We start from the raw sequence: 24,034 nt of genomic DNA on the forward strand, positions 1-24,034 counted from the left end.
TCATAAATCCCATTTAATAGCATGGAGTCCAGGATGTGCTGATTCAGGGGCTGGAGGAGAGCTGAGTTAAGGACAGTGGATAATGAACACTGTACCCTGGGATGCTCTCAAAACAGCAGATAAGATAGGGATCAGTGATGTGGTGCTTATTCAGTCAAAACTCTGAAGAATCCTGATTGTGTGTAAAGTCTTTAAACTGTGGCCAAGTGGCTGTTGGCTTGCTCGCAGAGCTTTCAGCAGAACTGTATCTGTGTTTGTCACATTGGGGTTTTTTAGCACGTAGAATACAATGGAGGAGGAGAAAAGTGAATTCATGGAGTAGATAGGTTTGCTTTAACCTGTTCTTGGCGGCCATTTCATACACATCCTGATGTATTTCTTGTTATCTTTTAAGAAGAAGAATGAAAAAGAAAACAAAAAAACACTTCTATGAATTATTATTAGTTAGGACAGCCCCCAACTCTTCCCTCCACCAGTTTGGAAGTTCCAGGCACTTCCAGACCGCTTTTCATTGAGATAGCTTGACAGCTATTTAAGAGATTAGTGTTGTATTTGGAACACACATTCACGGCCCCCTCAGGAGGAAATGTAAAAACTCTGATCTCATCACCTTTCATCATCAGGTCCTCGTTTCTGTTTTCTCAATACTTTCCCATCAGCCTCAACTCTCATATGTTTTTAATGCTAATTTGTGAACGTTAGCATGCGAACATGCTCAGCTTAGTAAGCATAATTTCTGCTAAAATCTCTGTTAAATAACAGCATCCTTGAATTACCATTGTGAGCATGATAGCATGCTGATGTGTGCAACTCAACTCAGAGCTGAGTACAGCCTCATAGAGGGTGAAGATGGGTGTAAATGTCTTATTTCTGCCTCATCAGCATTTAAGGCATCAAGCATGATGCAGATAATTTACCTCATAAAGTACAATCGCTGCAGCATCAGTAGTTGAAATAGTACCAGCAGTAGAAGAGACCCTGCCATGTGGCGAAACCTCATCTCATTCATCATTATCCAAGATCTTGTACTTTTTCGTTCTGTTGGTGTTCTTTCAGTCTTTGTAGAGATGGAATTGACTGTTCAGTGCAGTCACAGCCACACTTGTGGGCTGTAAGAAGAGAGAGGACAGTGTAAATGTCATTAACTAGGGGATGATCTGCTTGTCAGTATCATATTTTGTAACTTCCCCAGAAGACAGAGTCCTCAGCGGGCTGCACTGTCATGTGCAAACATGTTGTAACAGGAAATGGCTTCCCTTTTTTAAAAATTTGCCCAGCTTTGACTTTCTGCCAGCAGTATTGAGAGTCGGTGGCTATGCTTAACGGTACATAAACCTCACCAAGTCAACACAAACTTACTTTGTCCTCTCTATTTTTTCATCTATGACACACAGCATTTCTGACTCCACTGATGAGATGCTGATGACATTTCAAAAACTTGGTTGCATCTCCCACACAGCAAATTAGAATAGATGTTTGATGAAATCTGCAGCTTCCCTCACAGATTCACCTCTAGGACCATTAATATATTCTATGTTGGATTTTCCACCAGTCATGTGGAAACCAGACGCATCTTCCCAAATGTTTTCACTCACTCACCCTAATGAAGGGATGGCCTCATTATTTGTGCACCCAGTCACTATGGAGCACTACAGATTATTACACAATGGTCTCGTAGACAGTGCATTTGTAAAATGCATCTGCAGTGAGGCTTGATATGAGATGCAAATCTTTGTTCAGATTTTTGTGACTGTTACAGACTGACCTGATGCGATTCTTTTGGTGCGAACAACATACTCACTGTTTATTTGGCCTAACTTTCCCATTTAATTCTCTTCGTCCCCTGTGGCAAGTAAGGCCACTGTGAGCTCCCTCCCATTGATCCCGATCCTTGGCAAGATGTTGAGCCTCAACCATACTTAAGGTCATCTTGTCAGGCTTATTCTGTGCCAGGTCATTCCTGGTCTTTCAGGTTTTCTTGTGCTTGAAGGAACCAAAGGATAACAGTTCCATCTCTCATCACTTGACCACAGCCACCCCATTCACATGGGAGCTTGTTTTGCCTCTGGTGTCACATACATCTGGTTTGGACTCCAACATGGTTTTTGGCCCAGAGTAGATTCTCGTTTGCACCCTGGCCTCCTGGAGGATTTTACCAGGGGTGGGCATACAGTCACTTGAGACTTCTCCTGAGTGATGAGAATCTGCTGAAGGTCCAGTGCTTGTTGGGCAGTTCTTTTTAGTTTCTGTAACAGAAGTTTTTACTGTGGGGCATTGTTAGCATCATGCCAAACCCCCAAAGGCCCGTTGCATGGATCTTGCACCTGTCTTCTCAATCTTACCTGCACACAAGCAAAAGAATTCCAAGCCTCTCTAAATCTGAAAAGCTGCATCTTCATCCATGATGACTGCACACATCCTCCTTGGCTCTTCAGTCTGTGGTACATCTGACCCAATTACTTCTTCAACCATGTCCTTGAAAAACATGCCAGCAAACAGATTTGAAAGATTTTCAATTTCAAAGACAAGAAGAACGAGCAACAAGCTCACATGCAGCTCCTCCTGCTTTTATAGACCGCATGACTTTGCAAATGTGTACATATTATTGGTTGTTGACAGTGTGGACATAGCCACAGAGCAGGGGACGCATGATTTAGTGCAGGGAGCATGCTAAGCCCTTAACCAGGACTGCTGTGGTGCTCTTTCATTTTAAACCAAGCTCCCACCAGCCTAGCTGTCAGGGTCTGAGACACAAGACTCTCCACCATTACAAAGTAACTGCAGAAGGAGAACAATGCTCATGTCTAACAAAACTGCCCTCTGTGACATGAGATGCGCTGCATGTAATTGTCGTTGAGTGGAAATCCAGCGACTCCAGTGTCATAATTGGTCTTCCTCTTTTGTTCTTCCTCTTCTTACTGAACCTAAAAAGATGCACTCCTCTCCTCAAGCAAGTGAAAGATCTTTTTGTCCCTCAGTATGTTTGATCCTCACGCTTTTATCAGAGCACACTGATGATGTTTAACTTCCCCAACCTTCAATCATCTGCTTGCATGAAGAGAGAGAAAACTTTTTAATGATCATCCTATTGCCTCATCATTCAAACATTTCCACCTTTATTCAGTGTTTTGGGAATTTACAGCTTTCATTTGTTCCTCAAGGCAGCAGATGTTTCGGATTGTGATACTTTGTTGTCTTAATTCACCAGTTGTTTCCAGTAATTCTGTGGGTATGAACCCCAGCAGCAGAGTTTGCTGTAGGGCAATAAACATAAGAGGAAACTGAAACATAGACATTGCTCCAGGGTGATAAATCCCACTTTTGTCATATTTCAGCCTATGTGAGTGATTTTAGGAGAAAGATTCTTCTAAGAGGCCAGAGTTTTAAAGCCACCAAGAGCAAGCATGACTGACTGACACACACACACACACACACACACACACAGCAATTTAATTTCCTGGACAGCATCCCATACAGTTTACCGGTTGAGTCATCACGGGAATACAGGTCGTGCTGAGTTTTCACTTTCAGCGTTGTTCAGAATGATTTTTGGAGTTGTGCAAAGCTGGAATTCCTCTTTATCCCTCTCTGAAATGAATGCACCTAGGCTATACATTCCTAATTGGCAGCAGATGGCCAGGAGATCTTGAGAGTTGGCATCCTGTAGATGCATATGTGTGTTTGTGTGTTGTGATTCACTTAAATAGGTCAGACAGGCAGTAGACAGCCTGCTTCTGGCTGCACTAATCTATTTATCCCGTCAGTATTACGACATGTGGACAGATTTTACTGTACTATACGTTTACAGTCGTCCGTCTGATGTGTCACCTGTCAGTGCGCCCTGTTGCAGAACTGTATGTAAACAGCTGATGGATGATGGATGTGGGCTGCTCTGAAGGTCGTTTGTGACATAGGGCACAGTAATGTCAGTGATAACTGCAACAACAAAATTTTGATAGAAGGGATAATTACAACCAGTTCTGTAACTGGAAACGTTTAGGGAGGATAATGTGTGTCATTATTCAAATGATTATCAATGAATAAATCTACGCACATATACGATCAGTGATGGATATAAAGTTGCTTTTTTTCCAATAAACTCATTCAATATTAGAATGAATTTATTGGGAAAACATCTTAACTGTGGGTGATTGCTGTTGTCATACATACTCAATGCACAATGCTCCATGGTAGTATTTCTTATGAAACGCATTTTGTAGCTTGTTATTTCTGATATACACTATTTTTCAATAGTGCTTCAGGTGGCTTTAAATTGTTTGTTACCTTTCACAACTATATCAACAAATCAGAAAATAAGTACCAAGCCAGTGAAAACTTCTACAAAGTTAGAATCCTTAAAGCTCTACAATGATTTTTTTATGGAATCATTAGCTACTGAGGCTAATACTGCCTACTACTCATATTAGCTATTAGTGTGCTGTACTGCACAAACTGACAAGTGATCACTGAAAATGTGGTGCAAAAACACCACAACAAATGGGGCTGAAAAGAGAAAGTAAAAAATTCATTCATTCATTCTTTGTTTGTTTTCCCTGTCTTCCAGGCTTCAAGTGCCCTGTGTGCTCCAAGTTTGTGTCTTCAGAGGAGATGGACCTTCACCTGGTCTTGTGCTTAACCAAACCCAGAGTGACATATAACGGTAGGACAGACGGTTACTTCTTAACTTACTTACAGATATAATACGAAGAAGGCAAGGACAAGCGATGCGTAGCTGCAGAACAATCAGTCAGCAGATAAAAATATAATATAAATCAGCATACTTTAATTAGAGTTAACTGAGAGTTCTGTATCCTAAACCAAAAAATCAGTATAATTACACACAATATATGACTGTATTGTGTGGGTGAGCAGAACAACGACAGTACTGTTACACTGAACAAAGAAAAACAGAAGTATCTGTAAATTTATGCATGATATTTATGCAAGATATTATGTGCTAATAACGACACCCTCCAACAGCCTTATAATTATCCTAGAGATGATCATCACTGTTGCATTCAAAAAATGGCTAACTTTCTCATGAAACTAGACGGTCACAGCTTTCTGGTTATGTAACTTGATCCTCTGTTTGCAGTCTGCTTCCCTGTGAAATCTTGTGTAATCTTTCTGAAATATTTCCAAAACTGTAGACTAACACTGTGGTTGCCTGAGGGCAGCTTCTTATTTTATTTATCAATGATCTGTTATACTGCTATGTATTTAAGGACACCACAACCATGGTTAATGTGACAAGGGGAAAATTTCATCACTCTGCTAAGTGTTCTTTTATTTGTTTGTTTATGTTTTTGTTGTTCTCTCTGCTAAACCCCTCTACCCTCTCCTCTTGAGACCCAACTTACAAATACAGGCTGATGTCACAGATTTGTAAGGGTAATTTAAAAAATCCCCACACTGAAGTTAAAGCCAGTATGATACAATCACGTTTTATGGCACATTTTATAGATTGCTCAGTCAGATGTCCCAGACGTGCAGAATGAATTCTCCAGTCAGACATGTGAGATGATAAAAATATATGGCCCCTTGGTCTGCCTCTGCTTTTTATAACACATCTGAACCCGACACTGATGTTGATATTTGAGTTCAGTCAATATTTGTTTTTCAGTATAAAAGCATAACCCAAAAATGTTTTAATGGTTAGCAAGGTATCCCAAAATCCAGTCACATTTAGTCACATTTAGGAAGCTAAGTTAGCTCAGTCTTGGAACTGAGCAGCAATTGTATGATGACAATTTAACCTCTGGGATCAAAGTCCGATGTTTTGGGGTGTCTGATGGAGCCAGCGGATATCTGGGTAACAAATAACACATATCCGGGCCAAGACTTCCTCTTCAGTCCGCTAGTCAATGTTTACAGTCTGATAAGCAATGTGAGATGCGATGGCAACATTTCAAGTAATCTCCATAAACACATATCTGCATATCTGTGTGTCGCTTTGGATAAAAGTGTCTCCCAAATGACTGTAATATGAATGCAGATAAATTGTAAATAATAAACAAATTGCAAAGGTGCAGTTAGGCTGTGGTTGTGCTAACCTAGCTTGTAAAGAAAAAAAAAGTTAGTACTGTCACTAAAAAACAACTATATTACTGTAAATTTTCAAATAGTGGCCAGGGCCTTTATTTACCTCAACTGGTATTTGTACATCAAAAAAAAAAACAGTTTGTTGAAACATTAAGTTATGATTTCAAAGAGTTAAAGGCATTTAACTGGTGAAGGACAAGATGACTATTATTATGAAGTAGTCAGGGTTCTAAATTAACTGGTGACCTTCTAAAGTTACCAGCCAATCAGAATTTCCACTAGCCAAATTTTTTCCCGGTGAAAATAAGAGAGATTATGAGTGCCACTTAATGCATTTGATCATTTTATTTACATTGTTAGCATGAAAAATGCACAGAAAGTACAACACATTATCATATACATGAAGCCACTGTTAGCGCCTACAACACAGTACATTTCAGTGAAATTTTTTTCTTTTTGAATACCCCAAACGTAAAGTTCCCTCTGTGTCTATGGAAGCATGTAACGTTACGTCACTCTATATCGTATTAAATGCACTGATTCTGAAATATGTAAATAGTAACATTCATTCACTTACTCACACATCCATGTGAAGTCAGTAAAAGGCCTGCCCTTTTTTGCGATGGCGTGGGCATTTCCCACGTCCCAACCACCGCAGCATTTAGTTTAACTTTACTCTTTACTTTTAGCTAGCTCAGTCTCCTTTTTTACAGTTTATACGCCACCGTTCATTCTTCTTCTTCTTCTTTGTGTTTGCGTTTCCGTGGTTTCTCGCGCGGGTTGCACTACAGACTGTAGTGTGCCTGCGCACAGCCAATGGGCGTCTTATACGTCATCACGTAGCATTACGACAGTGTTCATGGGAAATGTAGGACGGACTATCAGGGGGACAAATGACCAAGAACTGTAGAGCGGCTCTGACTGACATGATTGCCTAATGCATTACCGGCCAAATTGGCTAGTAAGTTTTTATTTACACCCGCCAATATGAATTTTAACCCCCATTTGGCGGGTTGGCGGGTGTTAATTAAGAACCCTGGAAGTAGTCACAGGTAAGTTTTACTTGTACTTACTGCTATCTCTAATCAAAAATGTGTCTAACAGTCAAGACAACGGTCATTTTCGGCATTTTGTGACAGTAGATCAGTTTGAAATATTGTAGGGAGTAATGGAACAAGAAGCGAGCTGTTAAGAGCTGCAGGTGACAACCTGGAACCCAACTTCTCAGCAAGGTAACAAACTTTTAGTTTTACTGTGCCCTGCTGTTCACTGACTTATGCAGTTTGTGGCATAAAATCAGGTCACAGTTGCTCACAGAATTGTGGAAAAGTGACAATTATGGCCCGGCTCCATTATTAAAATGACAGTTCTTTGTTTTGCTACCCCCAGACTTATGTGACCTGACTCACATTTACAGTCAGCACCCATAACTACAGGGGTTACCAAATCAACCATCTTCGAGATTGCCACTTTAACACACATCCACCCACAGTGACTGAAATTAAACGATAACACTTAAAATGAGTAATCCAGAACAACAAAGTGTTGAATATAGCATGATTATGTTGTTGAATTTAAAGAGATGGAAATCTACATCATGCCTGGTTGGCATGCACATTATATGACAGGCACCAGGAGTTTATCCATCCTCTTGGCTTGAGACCTGGCTTTTATTTGAGCAATACGGAAATTCATATAATTATGAAGTTTTGGTTTACCTTGATAGACAGAAAGGGGACATGGATCGATCGTAGGGATGGAAGGGGACAGGAGACCTCAGGGAGGGACACATGAGGAGAAAGAAGAGATTAGGTAAGGACGGGGCAGTTTACAGGCGAGGGGAGCAGGAGAGAGAGAAAGATGAGACAAGCTTCCAAAAAACTTCCAAACACAGGAAGTCTGGATGGGACCCAAATTTTCTGCATTCAGCATTTCAAATAGTTCCGGTGTTGTGCTGACGGCTGTCTCCCCAGTTGGAAAAACAACTGAACCAACCAGGCCTTTGTAGGTGGGATTACAAACAGGGAAATCAGCAGCCAGAGCCGGAAAAATGACACCAAAATGGTGACAACCGTGGGTCAAGACAGTTGTACAGGTTGTCGTAAGTTGGTTACTGAAAGAAATTTTTTAATTTCTTTGATATGAAAAACATTATGTTAACAGCTCCAAACTACCAGGTCCACGGCTTCCCTGTGAAAAATAAACCTTCTCAAAATAAGCAGAAAACTACCAACATGAATCTGATTTCAGACTGAATAATGAAGTGAAAGTGGCAGTTCACTCTGATACACTGGCTAATTAGCATCCCTGTGCTGAAGAATTCCATATGTGTTCCTTCGTAGTTTGGATGTCTTCAGTATTAATCTGCAATTTAGAAAAAAATAGATAAAGCAAAACCATTGAATGAGAAGGTGTGTCCAAACTTTTCACTGGTACTGTGTATCTATAACTAACTAAAAACTGATGATAATATTGTCCTTGCAGACATATTGGTTGAGCTGTATATGTAATTTCAGTGAACACACCAGAGTCATCAGAGATGTGTTCAATTTCACCGTTTGATTTGCTGAAGTCTTTTTCACTCCACAATTTGGGTTTTAAAGGGGAACTCCATTGATTTTACATATCAGTCTGTTTATGGAAGGGTACCACTGTGAGAGTGAAACAAAGTGTGTGACCAAAGCTGCCCATGTTGCAGTTTCATGTCTGTGTCTACATGTTGGTGAAAAGCAAGCATATCACAAGGCTAATCGCTGGCTGTGGCTTGAATCTGATGAGACGTGTGGGGATTCTGTCTGTGCTAAGATCATTTGTTTGAAATCACCTTGTCCTATGTTTCCTTCTCAGCATGGGTGACCTAGAACTCTGTGTAGAAATGTCATGTCTGCTCGAGAAAATGTTTTGAATATGTCAGTGAACAAGTTATTTGTCTCTACAATATGACCCAGTGCTCTGAACAGAAATACACAACTTATACATACACACTTTCCTCTACATTTCCTTCGCAGCTGAATGTTTTGGGGGGCCAGTTGAGTTCCTCTTTGAGTAAGCTGACTTCCTGTTCAGCAGTCACAGATTCCTCTCTCCTCCTGTCTACTGGTCATATGATGATCATGGTCTGATTGGTTCCCTGCAGTAGGGAGAGCACCAGTCAGCAAAGGATTGAAGTCAGTGAAAACACTGATATTGTCTTTGAGACACAGCACTTCCTCTAAGATGCAAGTTGCTTCTTAGATTGTGTGATAGATTAGGAATCTGGGGACTGTTCACAAACCTGCTTGTTTTAAGAGTTGGTGAGTGTCTGCGTTTATGTTGCTGTCAGTCCAGGTTTTTAGTGAACACTCTTGCTCTTAGCTGCCATACAAGGATACCATAGAACTTTTTCCATCACACTGTGTCCTGGAAAGGTCTTGCCCCACTAGTGACAGGGTTGACCATTACCTCAACAAGTCACCATGAAACATGGGTCAGACATTCTTGGTCCCCAGTGGAAGAGCTTTATGTATTTGGATATAGCTTGTGAAAAACATAGTGTGTCAAATTTAGGCTGCACTTATTATTTCAATGTGCCAGCTAACAAGACAACAGTTCACACTAACTGGAATATGATGTTTTCATGTATATTAAACTACTAAACAGCACTGATAATATGTATTTTTATTAAAGTAAGGTCTTGAATGCAGGACTTTTACTTTTCACAGTGTGGTATTATTACTTTTACTCATAGGATCTGAATGCTTCTTCCACTGAACATAGTCTGTATCTTTTATCATCAACTGAACCTCTGCTGTCTGAGATTCCTCAGGCCTGATACCTCTGAGGAAGATTAGCTTAGCTTTGAAAATTAAAAAATGGCTGTTGAACCAACAACAGGACAACACACTATCAACAGTTTACTGGGCCGTGTTGCTCAGTGCTTCAGTGATGATGAGATGGGAGCTGTCACCAACCTCTCGATTCTCTAGAAAGTTTGCCGTGTTCGGCCTTCAGGTGCTTTGCTAAATTCGTTGTTCTTTGTCAACCAAGACCAGACGCCAAGACTCTGCACTATAAGCAAATAAGCAAAACCTGCAATGTACCACTTAAGCTATATTCAACCAGAGCAAATGAGATGAGAGACAAGAAGAAGACATCACTGTAAGAGAGTGAGAGGAGACGGGACTATGTGGACACTCACTGTCAGAGACCAGAGCGAGAAAGTGCAGCTGGTCCAGCAGCAGATCCATACTGTGGAAAATGAGCATTGAAACCCTTTAAAATATTCAAAATCGATACATACTGAAAAATGGATATTTTTGACAACTGGACTAATCATTAAAATGTCATTAAGTTTTATTACACTGTCAAATGCTCTTGTAACACTGCCATGAACTTCCTCAAGCTCAACTATAGTGCAACATTTTAGACTTGTCATTAAGATGTCATTAAATGATATGAATTGGGAATATGGTAATTTTACTGCGATGATTTACAGATTTCCTGGCAGACAGTAGTTAGCAGTTAGCCGTCCAGATAGCATTTCTGTTAACGTAGCTGGCTCAGTCATGGGGAGTGCCACAAGCCAAACCCAAAATGGCTTCTCTGTCAAACTGGCTTCCATCAGTCTTGGAGGCTGTGTTCAGTTGTAAATTCACGTTCCTGTTCAGTCTAAGCACCAGATGTGCTTGGCCTGCCAAACTGGCCTGGGGAAATGCTTTTGGACATGGTCTAATGCATTATGATTGGCTGTAGGTTCAACAGTGTACAGGTACTGGATGTAATGGTACAGACGCACTGGATCCAATGAATGACATTCACATTTTCAATGGACAATGGATCTCCTGGTCTCCATGGAAAATGAATAGGACTGGACATCCATCAACGGATCCATTATGTCTTTATCTTAACACAGATTGGCTGTACATCGGAAAGTGTAGGCAGAGTAATGACAACAAACTTCATTTGCGCATGTACACCACATGGTAAGAACAAGAGGATTTTTTCTGCATTTGTTTTCTTGTCGTTTTCGTGCAACAAGGTAAGAAGAAGATATATTTTCACAGTTGTTTTCTCATTTAGTTTTCTTGTTGTTTACAAAATTAAAGCTTACAAGTGGCTGTGCTTTACCAGGTTTTACCATCATAATATTTGATGGAGAGATCTTTATGATTAAGATAAGATAAAACGTTATTGATCCTCCTACAGATTATGAAAACGTTAGTAGTTAGTCCTTAGTGTGATAGCTAAAGTTAGCTAGCGTTAACTAGCGAAGTAAACTAATTCACCATAAATGAGTATTGTCCTTTACAAAATCAATTGCTCAACAATTTGAAATTGATGTTGCAGAGCTTAAATTAACTAGATTTCAAAAACATGTGAAACATCTTCCACTTACAGGTGACTACTACTAGTTTTACTTTGACCTGACTAACATCTGTGCTTGTTGTAGGTGCACCTCTCCCCCTCCCCAACCCTTTGGGTTTGGGGGGAAATGGATGTGATGAATACCCCCCACACACACTTCATATGTGTCTCTGGCTTATTTCCCTGCATATTGGTCTCAAACAATGGCTAATGTGTAGTCTTGATGCTGACCCCATACGACACAACCCATCACTGAATTGTAATCAAGAAATTGGCCCAAAAAAGGAAATTTCTCCTGAGCGCATTTGGCATGAAAGCATCCGTGGCTGAAAGAAATCGTGTTGCACTACAAAGGTATTATTTGCTAAGCTAACAGTAGCAGAATTTGTTGTTCTGTTTTTTGATATGATTTTTTTTTTTAATAGAAATGTTTCTGGAATTTCTTATTTATAACTTGACATTTTGTCGCCTGGAACATTCAAGACCCAAATCACTTCCTACCTCATGTTACCTGATAGCCTGTTCCTATTTTGAGAACGGGGAGGTTAAAGGTGTCACTTCTCTGGGCAAACATCATTTACATGAGAGCCTTTTATTTGTCTGCATGCATGCATATAAGCTGCTTGAACAGGTTGAAAGGGGACTTTGCTTCCTGTGCTAAGTGGTTTCATCACAGGGAAGTGAATTTTGATCAAAAGACTGTCAACTGGGTCAAAAATGTTCAATGAATGTAGGCCCTGTTTGGCCCTTGGTTATGATTTTTTTAATACGGCCCCCTTAGTGTTTGAGTTTGACACCCTTGGCATGACATGTGCTGGAACATGAATAACATCAAAATGAGGGAAAAATTGAAAGATCACACGCTTATACGATATGTTTCAGCTCTTGTTGAAATGCTTATGAAAGTAATGATTTTTACCCCATTAATCAATTCAGACTCGACATTTCATCCTCTGAAAAATAAAAACTAGAAAGTCGTTGGACCCTCAGCCTCTGTACAAGAGGGCCATGTGTGTATTTGTTACTGAAATAATTCCAATTCCTATTCCTTCCATTGAGTGTCACATTCGAGATAGGAAGGGAAAACTGGTTCAAGGAGAGACTCTTAATTAGTATATTGTATTAATAGACAGTTGGTGTGAGATATGAATGCTGTAGACACAACTGAGGTTTCCTTTGTGAAGACAGGGCAAACTACTGATTTGTCATGATTTTGTAGCATGTTTGCCTTACTGAATTCCATTTGTTGGTTGGACACAGCCCATGTCCCAGGCTGTAGCAGTGCATTATGGGTAGCATGGAACTATTTAAAGAATTTAAGAAAAAAATCTATCTGGTATTCTATTTTAAAAATATCTGTACAGAAAGATTTTTATATTCAAATATTTCCATTGATATCTTTTCTAATAAATATTTGCCCCAGACAAGCATTTATTCCCATACCAGTTAAACCATTTACCTGTGGAATGTCCTGAACAGATCCCCCACCTGTTGTTCTGAACATTCCACAGTCTTTTGCTGCTCCTGTCCCAACTTCTTTGAAAAATGTTGCTGGCATCAAATTCAGAAAAAAAAAAAAAAAAAAATGTGTGTGTGTGTGTGTGTGTGTGTATATATATACACACACACACACACACACACACACACATATATATATATATATATATATATTTTATTTATTTATTTTTTTTTTTTTTGCTGGCATCAAATTCAGATATATATATGTATATGTGTGTGTGTGTGTGTGTGTGTGTGTGTGTGTGTGTATATATATATATATATATATCTCGGTCATTCCATCTTGCTGGACAGAATAAAGCAGTGGGTTGTCATACATGGAACTGCTGTCAGGTGGTTTTCCTCATATCTTACAAAGAGAACTTCAGGGTCATTAACAATTCTGTCTCATCATCATCTCATTTGTCATGTGGGGTTCCTCAAGGTTCAATTCTTGGTGCCTTCTTGTTCAGATCCCCCCCTCCCCCAATTTACTTGCTTTTCATGCTTTGTGCTAATGCGTTTATTTTTATTCTAAACTGTGAAGCACTTTGTAACCGCTGTTTGAAAAGTCCTGTATAAATAAAATTTTCTTACCTCTCACTTCCCTGTAGTCAAACTGTCCTTATAACATTTAATAGCATCTTAATGACAGGTCCAAGTTATACCACTGTAGTTGAGGTCAAGCAAATTATTCATGACACTATTACAAAAGCATTTGACAGTGCATTAGAACCTAATGACATTTTAACGATTATTCCAAATTGTACCACTGTACTGGAGGTCAAGAAAAATATTCATGTCACAATTATAATGGTCTCATAGAAGCCAATGTCAAAGCCAACCACATAGTTATATGTGGTTGGCTTTACAACACATTAAGCTAAGTACTTTCCTTATGTTTGATAATTAGGTCTGCTTTGGCATGTTTATGACAGGTCATGTTATCCTGGCCATTGCCAAGTTGTCATAACAAAGACATTGACAGGTTATGTTGTCTTTTTTAATGTCAAGTTGTCATAACAAAGACATCTCAATGTCAGCTTTGTATTAAAAATGACACAATTGACCAGCTGACACGTAATGACAACAGCCACAAACATGCACAAAGATAAAATTCTTATAGAACAATTCTTACATAACTTAACTCAGCTGCATTTGTCATCCTTCATGTCCATGGCCTGTGTCATGGCATGGTTATGACAGTGTCATGTCAGTCTTATGCATACACCTTCAAATAAAGTGTTACCGTGTTTTCTCACATCGTGAAGTGAGATCACACCTGCTCTGTGGTGTTTGTGGCCATTCCGGTAAGAGGATCAGCCGCTCAGGCCTTTCTGCTATCTGCCTGCATGCTTAACACACACGTACACACACACACACACACAAGGACACTCATGACCCTGAAGATCTGTAATCAGCATGCTGTTGTTTCTCACAGTTATTTGCTTTTAGTTTTCCAAGGACAGCCCCCCAACACACACACACACACACACACACACACACACATACAGAGTCACCAGCATGTGCAATATATCAGTTGTCTAATCGTTTCCAAACAACACCACATGGAGTAATGCTTTCTCTTGATAAATGTAATCTCATATGTTGGTCAAGTATAAACTGCAGCTTTGCTCACACTGATATAATTTGCTGACAATTGACACAGCTAATCTCAGTGACACTGCTGGAAACCAGCACAGCAGAAACAGGAAATGATATAGGTGAAAAGTCCCCAGACCTCACGTCAATACGACTTGTGGTTTGGCCTTGAAATACTGTGTATTTTCCCGCGCACGCACACACACACACACGAACCTCTGGTCCCTAAATATATCCACCACTGGTTCCTAACACAGACGCACACAAACAGCAGCTGTCGTGTGTGCATAACATCACAGCTCCCCCTGTCTGTGTGTGTTTCCGTAGGCCTGCTTTATAAAGCCTGAGATTTTTCCTGACCTCCATTGCAGATTTCTAACCTGCTGTGAAACAGACTGATGACACTGTCCGAGCCATGTTGTTCTTTCTAGTAAAGCCTAGACAAAGAAACAGCTCAGAGCTCAGTCTGCTGCAGTAAAAGCTGCTCTTTAAAGCAGCTCCTCCTCCATGATCCCTGGTCCTTCATGCTGGGGTCATTACAGAGGTCAAAGGTGACTTTTTTTTTAACTGCTCCTGTCTGGGTTTTTATCTGGGTCACCAAAATGGTTTTAGAAGGGAAGCAGTATCAATATTTTTAGACTGAATACACAGGTACATGATACTGTGTGAGAGTAATTAGTGGTACGTTAGAGCATTGTAACACAAAGCAGTTCCAACGTTTTAAAAAGCCTCAACACCATCATCAGACAGTAAAACTCCTCAGTAAAATAATAATGACATTCTTGAAGGTTTCGCAGCTCTTTATCAATCGACAGGTCGGTTGCAGATTCAGTTTCAATGTGCAAAGACAGGAAACAGGAAATATTTTGCATGTTTTCTGTCAGAATGAGATGGAAAGATTCAATTTGGTCTTAAGGAAGTGATTAGCCTAGCTTAGTACAAAGGCTGAACACTGCTAGCTGTTTCTGCTCCCCTTCCAGCCTTTATGCTAAGCTCAGCTAACCACATCCTGACTGCCGGGCGTTGAAACATTTACTACAGGGCCACAAGGAAAAAAAAAACAGAATTATAATTATGTAACTTAGCTCTGCTGCACTTGTCCTCATCATTCCCTGACATATCCAGGATTTTTGCAATAATTGTGAACTGGAGGAAGTCTTTTGGGGCCAGTGTGCATCATGTGATCCTGCAGTACTGACTGCATGTGATCCCACAATCAGACACACACCACACCTTCTGTCTCACTGTGTTTTCCTTTGTGTGTATTGACGGGGTGTGGACAACAATAATACTTAATACTTAATCAAACATTTTTCACAAAGCAAATATCAGCACCATACACTTGTTCTTTGTCTGCCTCTGAACATGTGAATGAATTACTGACCGGCACTGTCAGCGCGTTAAAGATGTTTTCCCTTCAGCTGAGCTGGATGCCATGTGCTGCAGCCCATAATAACTGGCTTTTCCAGGCATATGTGGGTTAATCCACTGTTACATAAGGCCAGTTCTAATGACACTGTGCGTTTTGCTGCAGGTGATTGGTTTAATGGCGCGCACACTGACTTCCACTTTAGACACAGACCAGTTCTGTGCATCACAGGAAAAGATGAATACTGCTGAGTGTGTATACATACACACACACACTGTTAACACACAGACTGTGTGTTTTAGATTTTAAAGGGAGTGAACAAGTTGATGCTCCCTTCAGGGACCTTTTGGAAATACCAGAATTACAACTTCAGCATGCATAAACAATATAAATAAGAAGGTGGTGCTGGAGAAATACAGTGTTTTCTGTTATCTTCAATTACAACAGCACACTTGCACCTTGTCCTTCAATGAGTAAACTTTATGTACACTATTCTAAGGAAGTAGTGGTGACATATGCACATTACTTTTTCTTATTTATACATGCATTTATACATACATATACATTTATAGCAATATTAAATTACTACTAGGTATTATTAGTGTATTTTTATACTATGTTATATGCTATATATGCTATATATAGACACACACACAATATTTACACATAGGACATATGAAATTCAAGTTCACCACAATCTTGATCAAATTAATTGTTGCAATAATCATCAAACTATGCTTAAAATGGCACTAAAACATACTTCACCATGTAACATTTTTTTTAGAGAGAGAGATAAGAGAGAGGACACGTTTATTTAGCGAACATCCTTTTTAGGAACTTCCACTCAATAAGAGCTGTTCTAGACGGCAGTCAGTTTAGTGATTTATCTTTTGCCAGGCGTAGGATAGGAAGAGAGGGACCGCACCGCAAAGTGCTAACGTTATAACATTACATCCCACCAGATGAAGCAAATTTGTAATATAGCTACATCGCTAACATTACTTGGCTAACCTTAGCTAAATTAACTTCAACGTCTAACTTAACCAACATTTAACACCGTGTTAGTTAAGTAGTAACATTCAGTCATTTTCGCTGGAGTTTGGTGAACAGAGCTGGATGGTGGTCACAGAGATAAGGCTGAAAATTGGAGTTGTTGGATTGGGGGACAGATACCTTTTTCCTGCAGGGTCTGCAGGTGGGCATCTCTTCTCCCTGTCTTTCGTTAGTTTGGAATCCATGGAATTTCCACACATTCCAGTTAGCCTTTTCTTGTGGGGGATATAATGGGAAAGACAGGCCTTCAGCCATGATGACAGGCTTGTTTTGGAACGACTGAAAAGATGTGAGCTCCCCCCGTGGCAATTCAAAATAATTCAGCAAATCAGCATAGGCCTGCGAGTTAGCTAGCTAATTGTATAGTACATATACTGCACATATAACACTTGCATGTATATACGTACATACACCGATACAGGCAGAAATATTATTGCTTTGTTATTAAATATGCACAGTTCTCTGTAGTCCAAGGTACTATAACATATGGTATATATTGTGTATGGCTTTTTAATATCACCCCCTTTATTTCTTATTTTATATGTATTTATTTCATACAAAGAAGTGTCTGTCTCTTGGAGTTGTATCAGCAAAGTTGGATCAGCAGTCTTTTACGTGATTTGCCAGAATTTATGTCTCATCATATTCCTCAATCTTTTGCAAAATCTGACTTTCATCTCAGTATTAAACAAAGAAACAGTGTGTGTCCTGAATAATGAAGACATTGAGTTTTTGTTCACTGTGTATTGAATATATGATGGTTGAGTATGGGTGTTGGATGTGAGTATGTGGACCTCTCATGATGGGCCCAGGCCAAATTATTAAGGACTACCACCCCTTGACGTACGGATCCATCTGTTTTATACACTGCATACCATATCTGGACAACTGGCCATGGGACCTCCATGAGCTTTGCCCCAGCACCACCCCAGGACAAAATGGGAACTTTGCACATAGCAGCAAAATTTAGTGAGAAGATTGCAATGATAGCTGTATACGCTAACTGTTTTGACAGCCTCCACCCTCAAGGCAAATATTATATTACTTTTTCTGTTTGGCTGCAAACTGACATGCTGAACTAATGGTAAATAGAGTAGTTGTAATGGCATACGTCCCTTGTTTGAAGTGTTTTGTTATAATCCTAATGCACGTCCATGCTGTGATGTGTCTGCTGTCTTACAGAGGACGTCCTGACTAAGGATGCAGGAGAATGTGCAATCTGCCTGGAGGAGCTGGTACAGGGAGACACCATCGCTCGCCTGCCCTGCCTCTGCATCTACCATAAAGGGTATGAAGCTCCATTTAGGAAAATGCGGCATCATTTTATTTCTCTCCCTCCACATGAGAAAGACGTACTTGAGTGCTTTTTCTCAGCATTAAAACGAAAATGCTTCAGTTTCCATCAGGAGGAATCTGGTAGAATGGGAGGAGAAAATCCTCAGCCCTCATTCTGTGTGAAATATCTTCAGAGTTTATCTGAAGATGAGGTTTTAGTTTTTTTTAGTTAGACAAACGAAGTTGGTGTTTTTTGTTTTACTGTCCCTCCAACACAGCTCAGCACAGACACACAGACTCTAACTTTGGATGTGGATGTCCACCTGATTTGAACGAGCTTTTAGGTTGCATTAGTTTGACCTCAATCAGTTATAAACATTCCAAATATAAATGCTGTATTATGACCTCTCTTCACCACTAGGTGTCACCAGATCCAACAAAACAAACTGATGCCACTCTGAGCATACAGCACATTGTGTTCTGTGTTATTATCTATCAGTCTGTTTCACACCCTTCCTTTTGTGTGTGTGTGTGTGTGTGTGTGTTTTTTTTTTATTTTCCAGCTGTATCGATGAGTGGTTTGAAGTGAACAGATCATGTCCGGAGCATCCATCAGATTAAAGCTTTTTTGCACAGGTAACGTGTTTCCAAACATGTCAGATGCTGGATTGTGTTCTTCGTGGTCACTTGCTGATTGCTTTTTGCTTAATGTTTCCTGTTGGTTGTTTGGTGACAGGCACTCTACAATGAGAGTTATCCTGAAAATGAAGTGTGGGTCCAGGGAGACTGCTGGATACTGTGACCACTGTGATCAGTTTAACCCCGCTCCCCTCCCCCCAACGATGTAGTACCACAGTGTGCCAAATCTCATTTAAGCAATCTTCAGGGATACAGACTGTGTTTGTGTTTATGTTTGAGTTGCACATCCACGCTCAGTCTCAGACTGGACAGACTGATCTCCACCTCACATGCTCTCCAGCCCTGACACTCAAAGCCACATAGGACGTTATGACGGGCAGGGCTCTTCTTCCTGAGTGGCCATTGGACAGCAGATGTCAGCTGATTGTACACCAGGACACTGGCGGAGGTGGACATGGGTCGGAGTGGAGGGGGGGTCAGGGCAACATGTGGATTAACCCTCCCCTTCTTACTCTGTCCTCCCTTCCTCCTTCAGCATCAGTGTCTACCAGTGCCTTGTTGTTGTGATGCCCAGCCACAGCAGGGCGGGACGGAGGAGTCCAGACTGTCAGCCGAGCCGTCTGGACCAACTGGACGGACCCGCAGGACCATCTCACCACAACTGCCATTCTACCAGTCCAGGAGAAACGAGCCAGAGACAGAAGAGCGGCAGAAATATCTGCCTGCTTGAGCAGCTCGGACATTTGCCGAACTGAAGCTACTGCAAAAATGGTGCCAATCAACTGTGAATATATTCCACACACACACACACACACACACACACACGCACACACACACACACACACAATCATCAGTGCTTTTTAATCATATACCATGGAGTAGAGGTCCTCAGGTACAAAAACCTGTCCCCAGTCCCGAGAAGGATCCCTGACTGTCCGGCCTGAGCCTACAGTAGAGTATTGTATTGCTGCCGCCATGACAAGTACTTGCTCAGTTTCTTGTTTTAACGACATTTTTGCAACATAACAACATACGGAAGGTTCTCGTTATAACAACTTCTAATGTTATAAGGAGAATTTTCCTTGTTTTAAAGAGATACGTTGATTTTGTGTAATAACGAGAACGTTTTGTGATATAACAGAATAAAGTGACATGTTGTTATAACAAGAAAGGTTTGTTCTTAAAACTGAGTCGTTGGTGTGTAGGAATAACAAAAGACACATCGGGACGTGAAAACTGTAACTCCATGCAATGAGTAGGAGCTCATAAGAAGAAATAACCAGGAAATTACAATTTTTTTGTCTGTTTTGCCCAACTGTTTTGTGTTACTTCATGAAAAAAAATAGCGGCTTTTGTTTCCATAAACTCTGTCCAAGGCAGATTTGAATAGACCGTGTATGAATTATTGCATTTCATCATACTTCAGTTGCCACAGATGACGATGGTTCCCACTCAGAGTAAAAAAAATGTGTTTAAAGTTCATGTCTGCTGTATCTTTCTTCTTGGGTAGAGCAGACGGTTCAGCCGATCCTTCCCTCAGTGATTATCACAGGTCAGCGGTGTCATGTCATAGAAATGGAACACAGAGGAGATTACAAGGAAGCTTCGTGGCTTTACACTGAAGTGAAGTAGGGCTAAAGATATAAATAAAAAAGTAAAATGAAACCTAAAGATAGATATAAACAATCGTCTTTTACTGTAAATCCACATTTCTAAATTCATTTGTTTCTTTGTCTTTCCATATTTCCTAACTGTAAACTTCCTCATGGTGTTTTTTTTTTTTTTTTGACCTCTAATGGACTTGGATCCATTTTTTCTGAACATGCACGTAACCTGATATAGAACCCTGCAGATAGGAGAAGGAAAGAAGAAGAGCATAAGCTAGTAAACACGAATGGAAACAAGTCAGGCTCTGCAGATGTTTCACAAGAAGGGAAACATATTCAACACGTTTGAAGAGTAACACTAAATGTAAACAAAACTCCACAGAGCCTTTACTGTAATCCTGTGAGGTTTCCTTGTAATCTGCTCTCTGTTCCATGTCTGACTGTTTGCTTTGTTCTGTGCCACCAGGACACCCTCGAAGACTCTTTCTTTACTCTGAGTGCAAACCAGTCTGCTGTTGTTAGAGCTGCACATTGATCCTTCAACTTTTGGTCCCCTAGTGACCATCTGTTCTACTGAAACTCTGTGGAGTCAGCGTCTAATGGGAGAAGTATCTGTGGTTGTCGTCATGCTGGAAGCCATTAACTTGCATGACTGTTGATTGGTCGACAGCCGATTGGCCTCAGGTCCTGGCAGCTTCAGTCAAATCTTCAACCAAGTGCATTCCTTCATACGGACCGAGCACCAAGTAAAGCTGGCCCGGGCACAGGCACACTGGGATGACTGGACCTTGGGTTTTCATGGGGTCAGGTTTGCCTGAAGACCTCTACCATGGAGGACCTAGAGTGTACAGACTTTTTCAAAACTAATTGATTTCAGTGATCATAAACCAGAGAAAATGAACTAATCAGTGAAATCACAGCGTGGATCCCAAAGCTCCGATGGAACTTGTCACCCTTTTCCTCCACAACCTCATTTTTTTCCATGACTCAGAACCCAGTGAACCACCGTGACGACTGTTTTTATACTGCAAAAACAAATACGAAGCTGCTTCACTTTCTTTCTTAATACCCACTTTGAAAGCAATTTTATGTAATATGAGCTTCATGTGAAGGTTCTTACATGAGGGCATGATGAAGTTTTCATTCAAATAGGTTGGGTAATGTGAGATAAGTGGCCTCCACTTTCTCGTGCTCTCTGTTCTCATAGCTCTCTGTGTGTCTTTAAAGCTACCTCTAGATAGGAACATGCGGTGATGGAGGAAAGGTATGGCAGAATATTTGGAGATAAGCTATCACTACCTTTTTTCTATTTTTAATACTCCAATTCTGAAAGTGTTTGAGGCATCTAGTCATGCAGTTGCAACTGTGGTATTTGCAGTCAGTGTATTAATCATATCATGACTGTTTCAGATAGAGTATATGGTACATATCAGTTTTTTTCATCCACCCAGTTGCATGTGTGTACAAGGTTTTTTTTCCAACCAGTCATAGAACAGCCGACTGTCCAGGTCAGTGTCCGATGAACTAAAGAGCTGCTAAATCCCAAATCCATTTCTCCACTATCTGAAAACTGTTCCTTTGCTCCTCCATTCTCAAAAACACACATGCTCTACTGATAAGTGGACTGAACATAAAATATGAATCATTTTATTTCAAGCCGCTTGAAAATCTGCTCCGTATGAGTCATTTTCATGTTTGGTCCTGTTGTCCTAACACGCTGGCGTCTTACTCTTTAGTTAGCTTAATGTTCCAGTTTCTATTTTAGAGACGTTGTGTTGAAATGAACCTTTCCCCTCTCTACCTTCCATCCTACGTGACAGGAATGTGGCATAATGAAAGATGCTATCAAACTGTATCAGGGACTGTAGGACAGTTATTTGGGTGCAGAGGGGGATGGATCATATATTTGATTTCATAAAGAAGGTCCTTGCCAGTGTTTTTAATATTTTATTTGGACCTTCCCCTTTGACTACAACACCCCCTCCCTGACTCCGATCTCACTAGATCTCACAAGGAAATACTGAAATAAAATCAGTTCAGGAGGACCTCCATGCTCTCTGCGATCACAATTCGCTGTCTTTATTTTTCAAGTTATGCCAGCTCTTCTCTGCTTGGGATAACAGCAACTGATCCATTTCTGAGTCATTGGAGGAAAAACTGAGACTGGAGTTTTGGGATCCACCCTAACAGCCAAGATCAGCTGACGCCTGTAATACTGTCCCACCACACAGTGGTGCTACAGAGTCACGTTCTCGGCTCGCAGCCACAGTCTGAACATTTGGCTGATTGATGGACACCTCACAGGGCTCACACTGTTCCTCCATCTCTCACTTTAATCGGACTTTTGCAGGCAATTATTATTCATCAGTACTTTCATGGCGGATCATACAGATGATTTCTGTGAGCAGGTCTGACACTGACTCGCGATGACTTCATTTCTCTCTGTGAATTTTAGAAGAAACATGCAACGGATCTGGCCTTAAGTAGATATGATGATGACATCCAGATATCTGTCCTTGTGGTTTCTATTGTTTCATTGTTTTTTTTAACAGCTGCCTGCGATAGCACAATGACTCATCTACCTACAGTAGCAAAAGAGAAGTGAGAAAACCTTTAAATTTATGAGAAAAATGAAGTGGTATACAGAAAAGGTTGGCGTTAAATTAAACCAGAACCAGAAAGAAGGCGTTTTAGAAAAGGTTCAATGCTGTGGTGTGAGAACATTTTAGGAGGTTCAAACTCTGAAGTTTTCAGCTCACATGGCCGTCGGAGATGTTCTGTTGTCATGGACAAGGTTTAGTAAATGTAAGATTTATAATATGTTGTTCTTGAATGTCTCTCCGGGCTTGGTGAACGCTTTCACTGGTCAACATGATTCTTCTGTTCTACACCGTGTTGACACAAATGTGTCATGTTATTTTGCAGTTACCAGTCAGCACTTCCCCTGTTTGCACATGCAGTGAGAAATTTCATGTAAGCAGTGTTGTAGGTGTTTGAGCCACAGCGCAGTGAGTTGAAACACAGTGGTGTATTGGCTCAGGTTTGGTTTTATGTCCAGTTTTTGTACTGGGCCTGAGACACTGAGGGTACAGTCCTGAGATAAGCCTTATATGAGCTAATTTAGAACCAGTGAAGCACTTTTTAGCGTTTTCATAATTTATTTCATGCCAGTTCTGAGCCCCACAAATCTTACTTAATGAAATGTAACAGAGATTGTGTGCTGTTCAATATGTGACTGACAAAGACATAAAACCCTAACAAACACAAAATGTGATGAAATATTTATTTTATGTATTACTATTAAGAGACAATCCTTGGGATGTCAATCATTCTCTTGCACTTATTCCATCTTTAGCTGATCCAAATTTTGAGCAAATCTCCAGCTGTCTAATCAGCTTGAAGAGGGTCCTGTTCTAGTTATTTTTCCAAATAGTTTGCTCATCTAAAGGTTGATGATGATTGTGGTCGTGATCTAATTATCCACACCAGGGAGGTGAATTAAAGGGGCTCTTCATTTGATAGCAAAAGTCAATTTACTTGTCATTTGTAGTATTACTCAGTCTTTTGTGGCCATTTCATGAGGTTCTAATGGGCTGGATCACTGTCA

The 24,034-nt window shown here is 40.4% G+C and overlaps 1 protein-coding gene across 2 annotated transcripts in view; it reads left to right on the forward strand.

Annotated features, from left to right (window-relative positions):
- znrf2b (zinc and ring finger 2b) overlaps positions 1-24,032 on the forward strand; it is a 37,024-nt gene extending 12,992 nt beyond the window's left edge. The window contains exons 2-5 of one of the 2 annotated variants that reach the window (XM_076737154.1): positions 4,565-4,660; positions 18,089-18,194; positions 18,745-18,817; positions 18,918-24,032. In XM_076737154.1, the coding sequence (XP_076593269.1) occupies positions 4,565-4,660; positions 18,089-18,194; positions 18,745-18,802 (260 nt within the window). In that variant the 3' untranslated portion in view covers positions 18,803-18,817; positions 18,918-24,032. The remainder of the gene's footprint in view (positions 1-4,564; positions 4,661-18,088; positions 18,195-18,744; positions 18,818-18,917) is intronic. The other variant, XM_076737155.1, reaches the window with a different exon arrangement.
- The last annotated feature ends 2 nt before the right edge of the window (positions 24,033-24,034 follow it).

The sequence above is a fragment of the Chaetodon auriga genome, chromosome 8, assembly GCF_051107435.1.
Source record: "Chaetodon auriga isolate fChaAug3 chromosome 8, fChaAug3.hap1, whole genome shotgun sequence".
Classification (NCBI taxonomy): Eukaryota; Metazoa; Chordata; class Actinopteri; order Chaetodontiformes; family Chaetodontidae; genus Chaetodon; species Chaetodon auriga.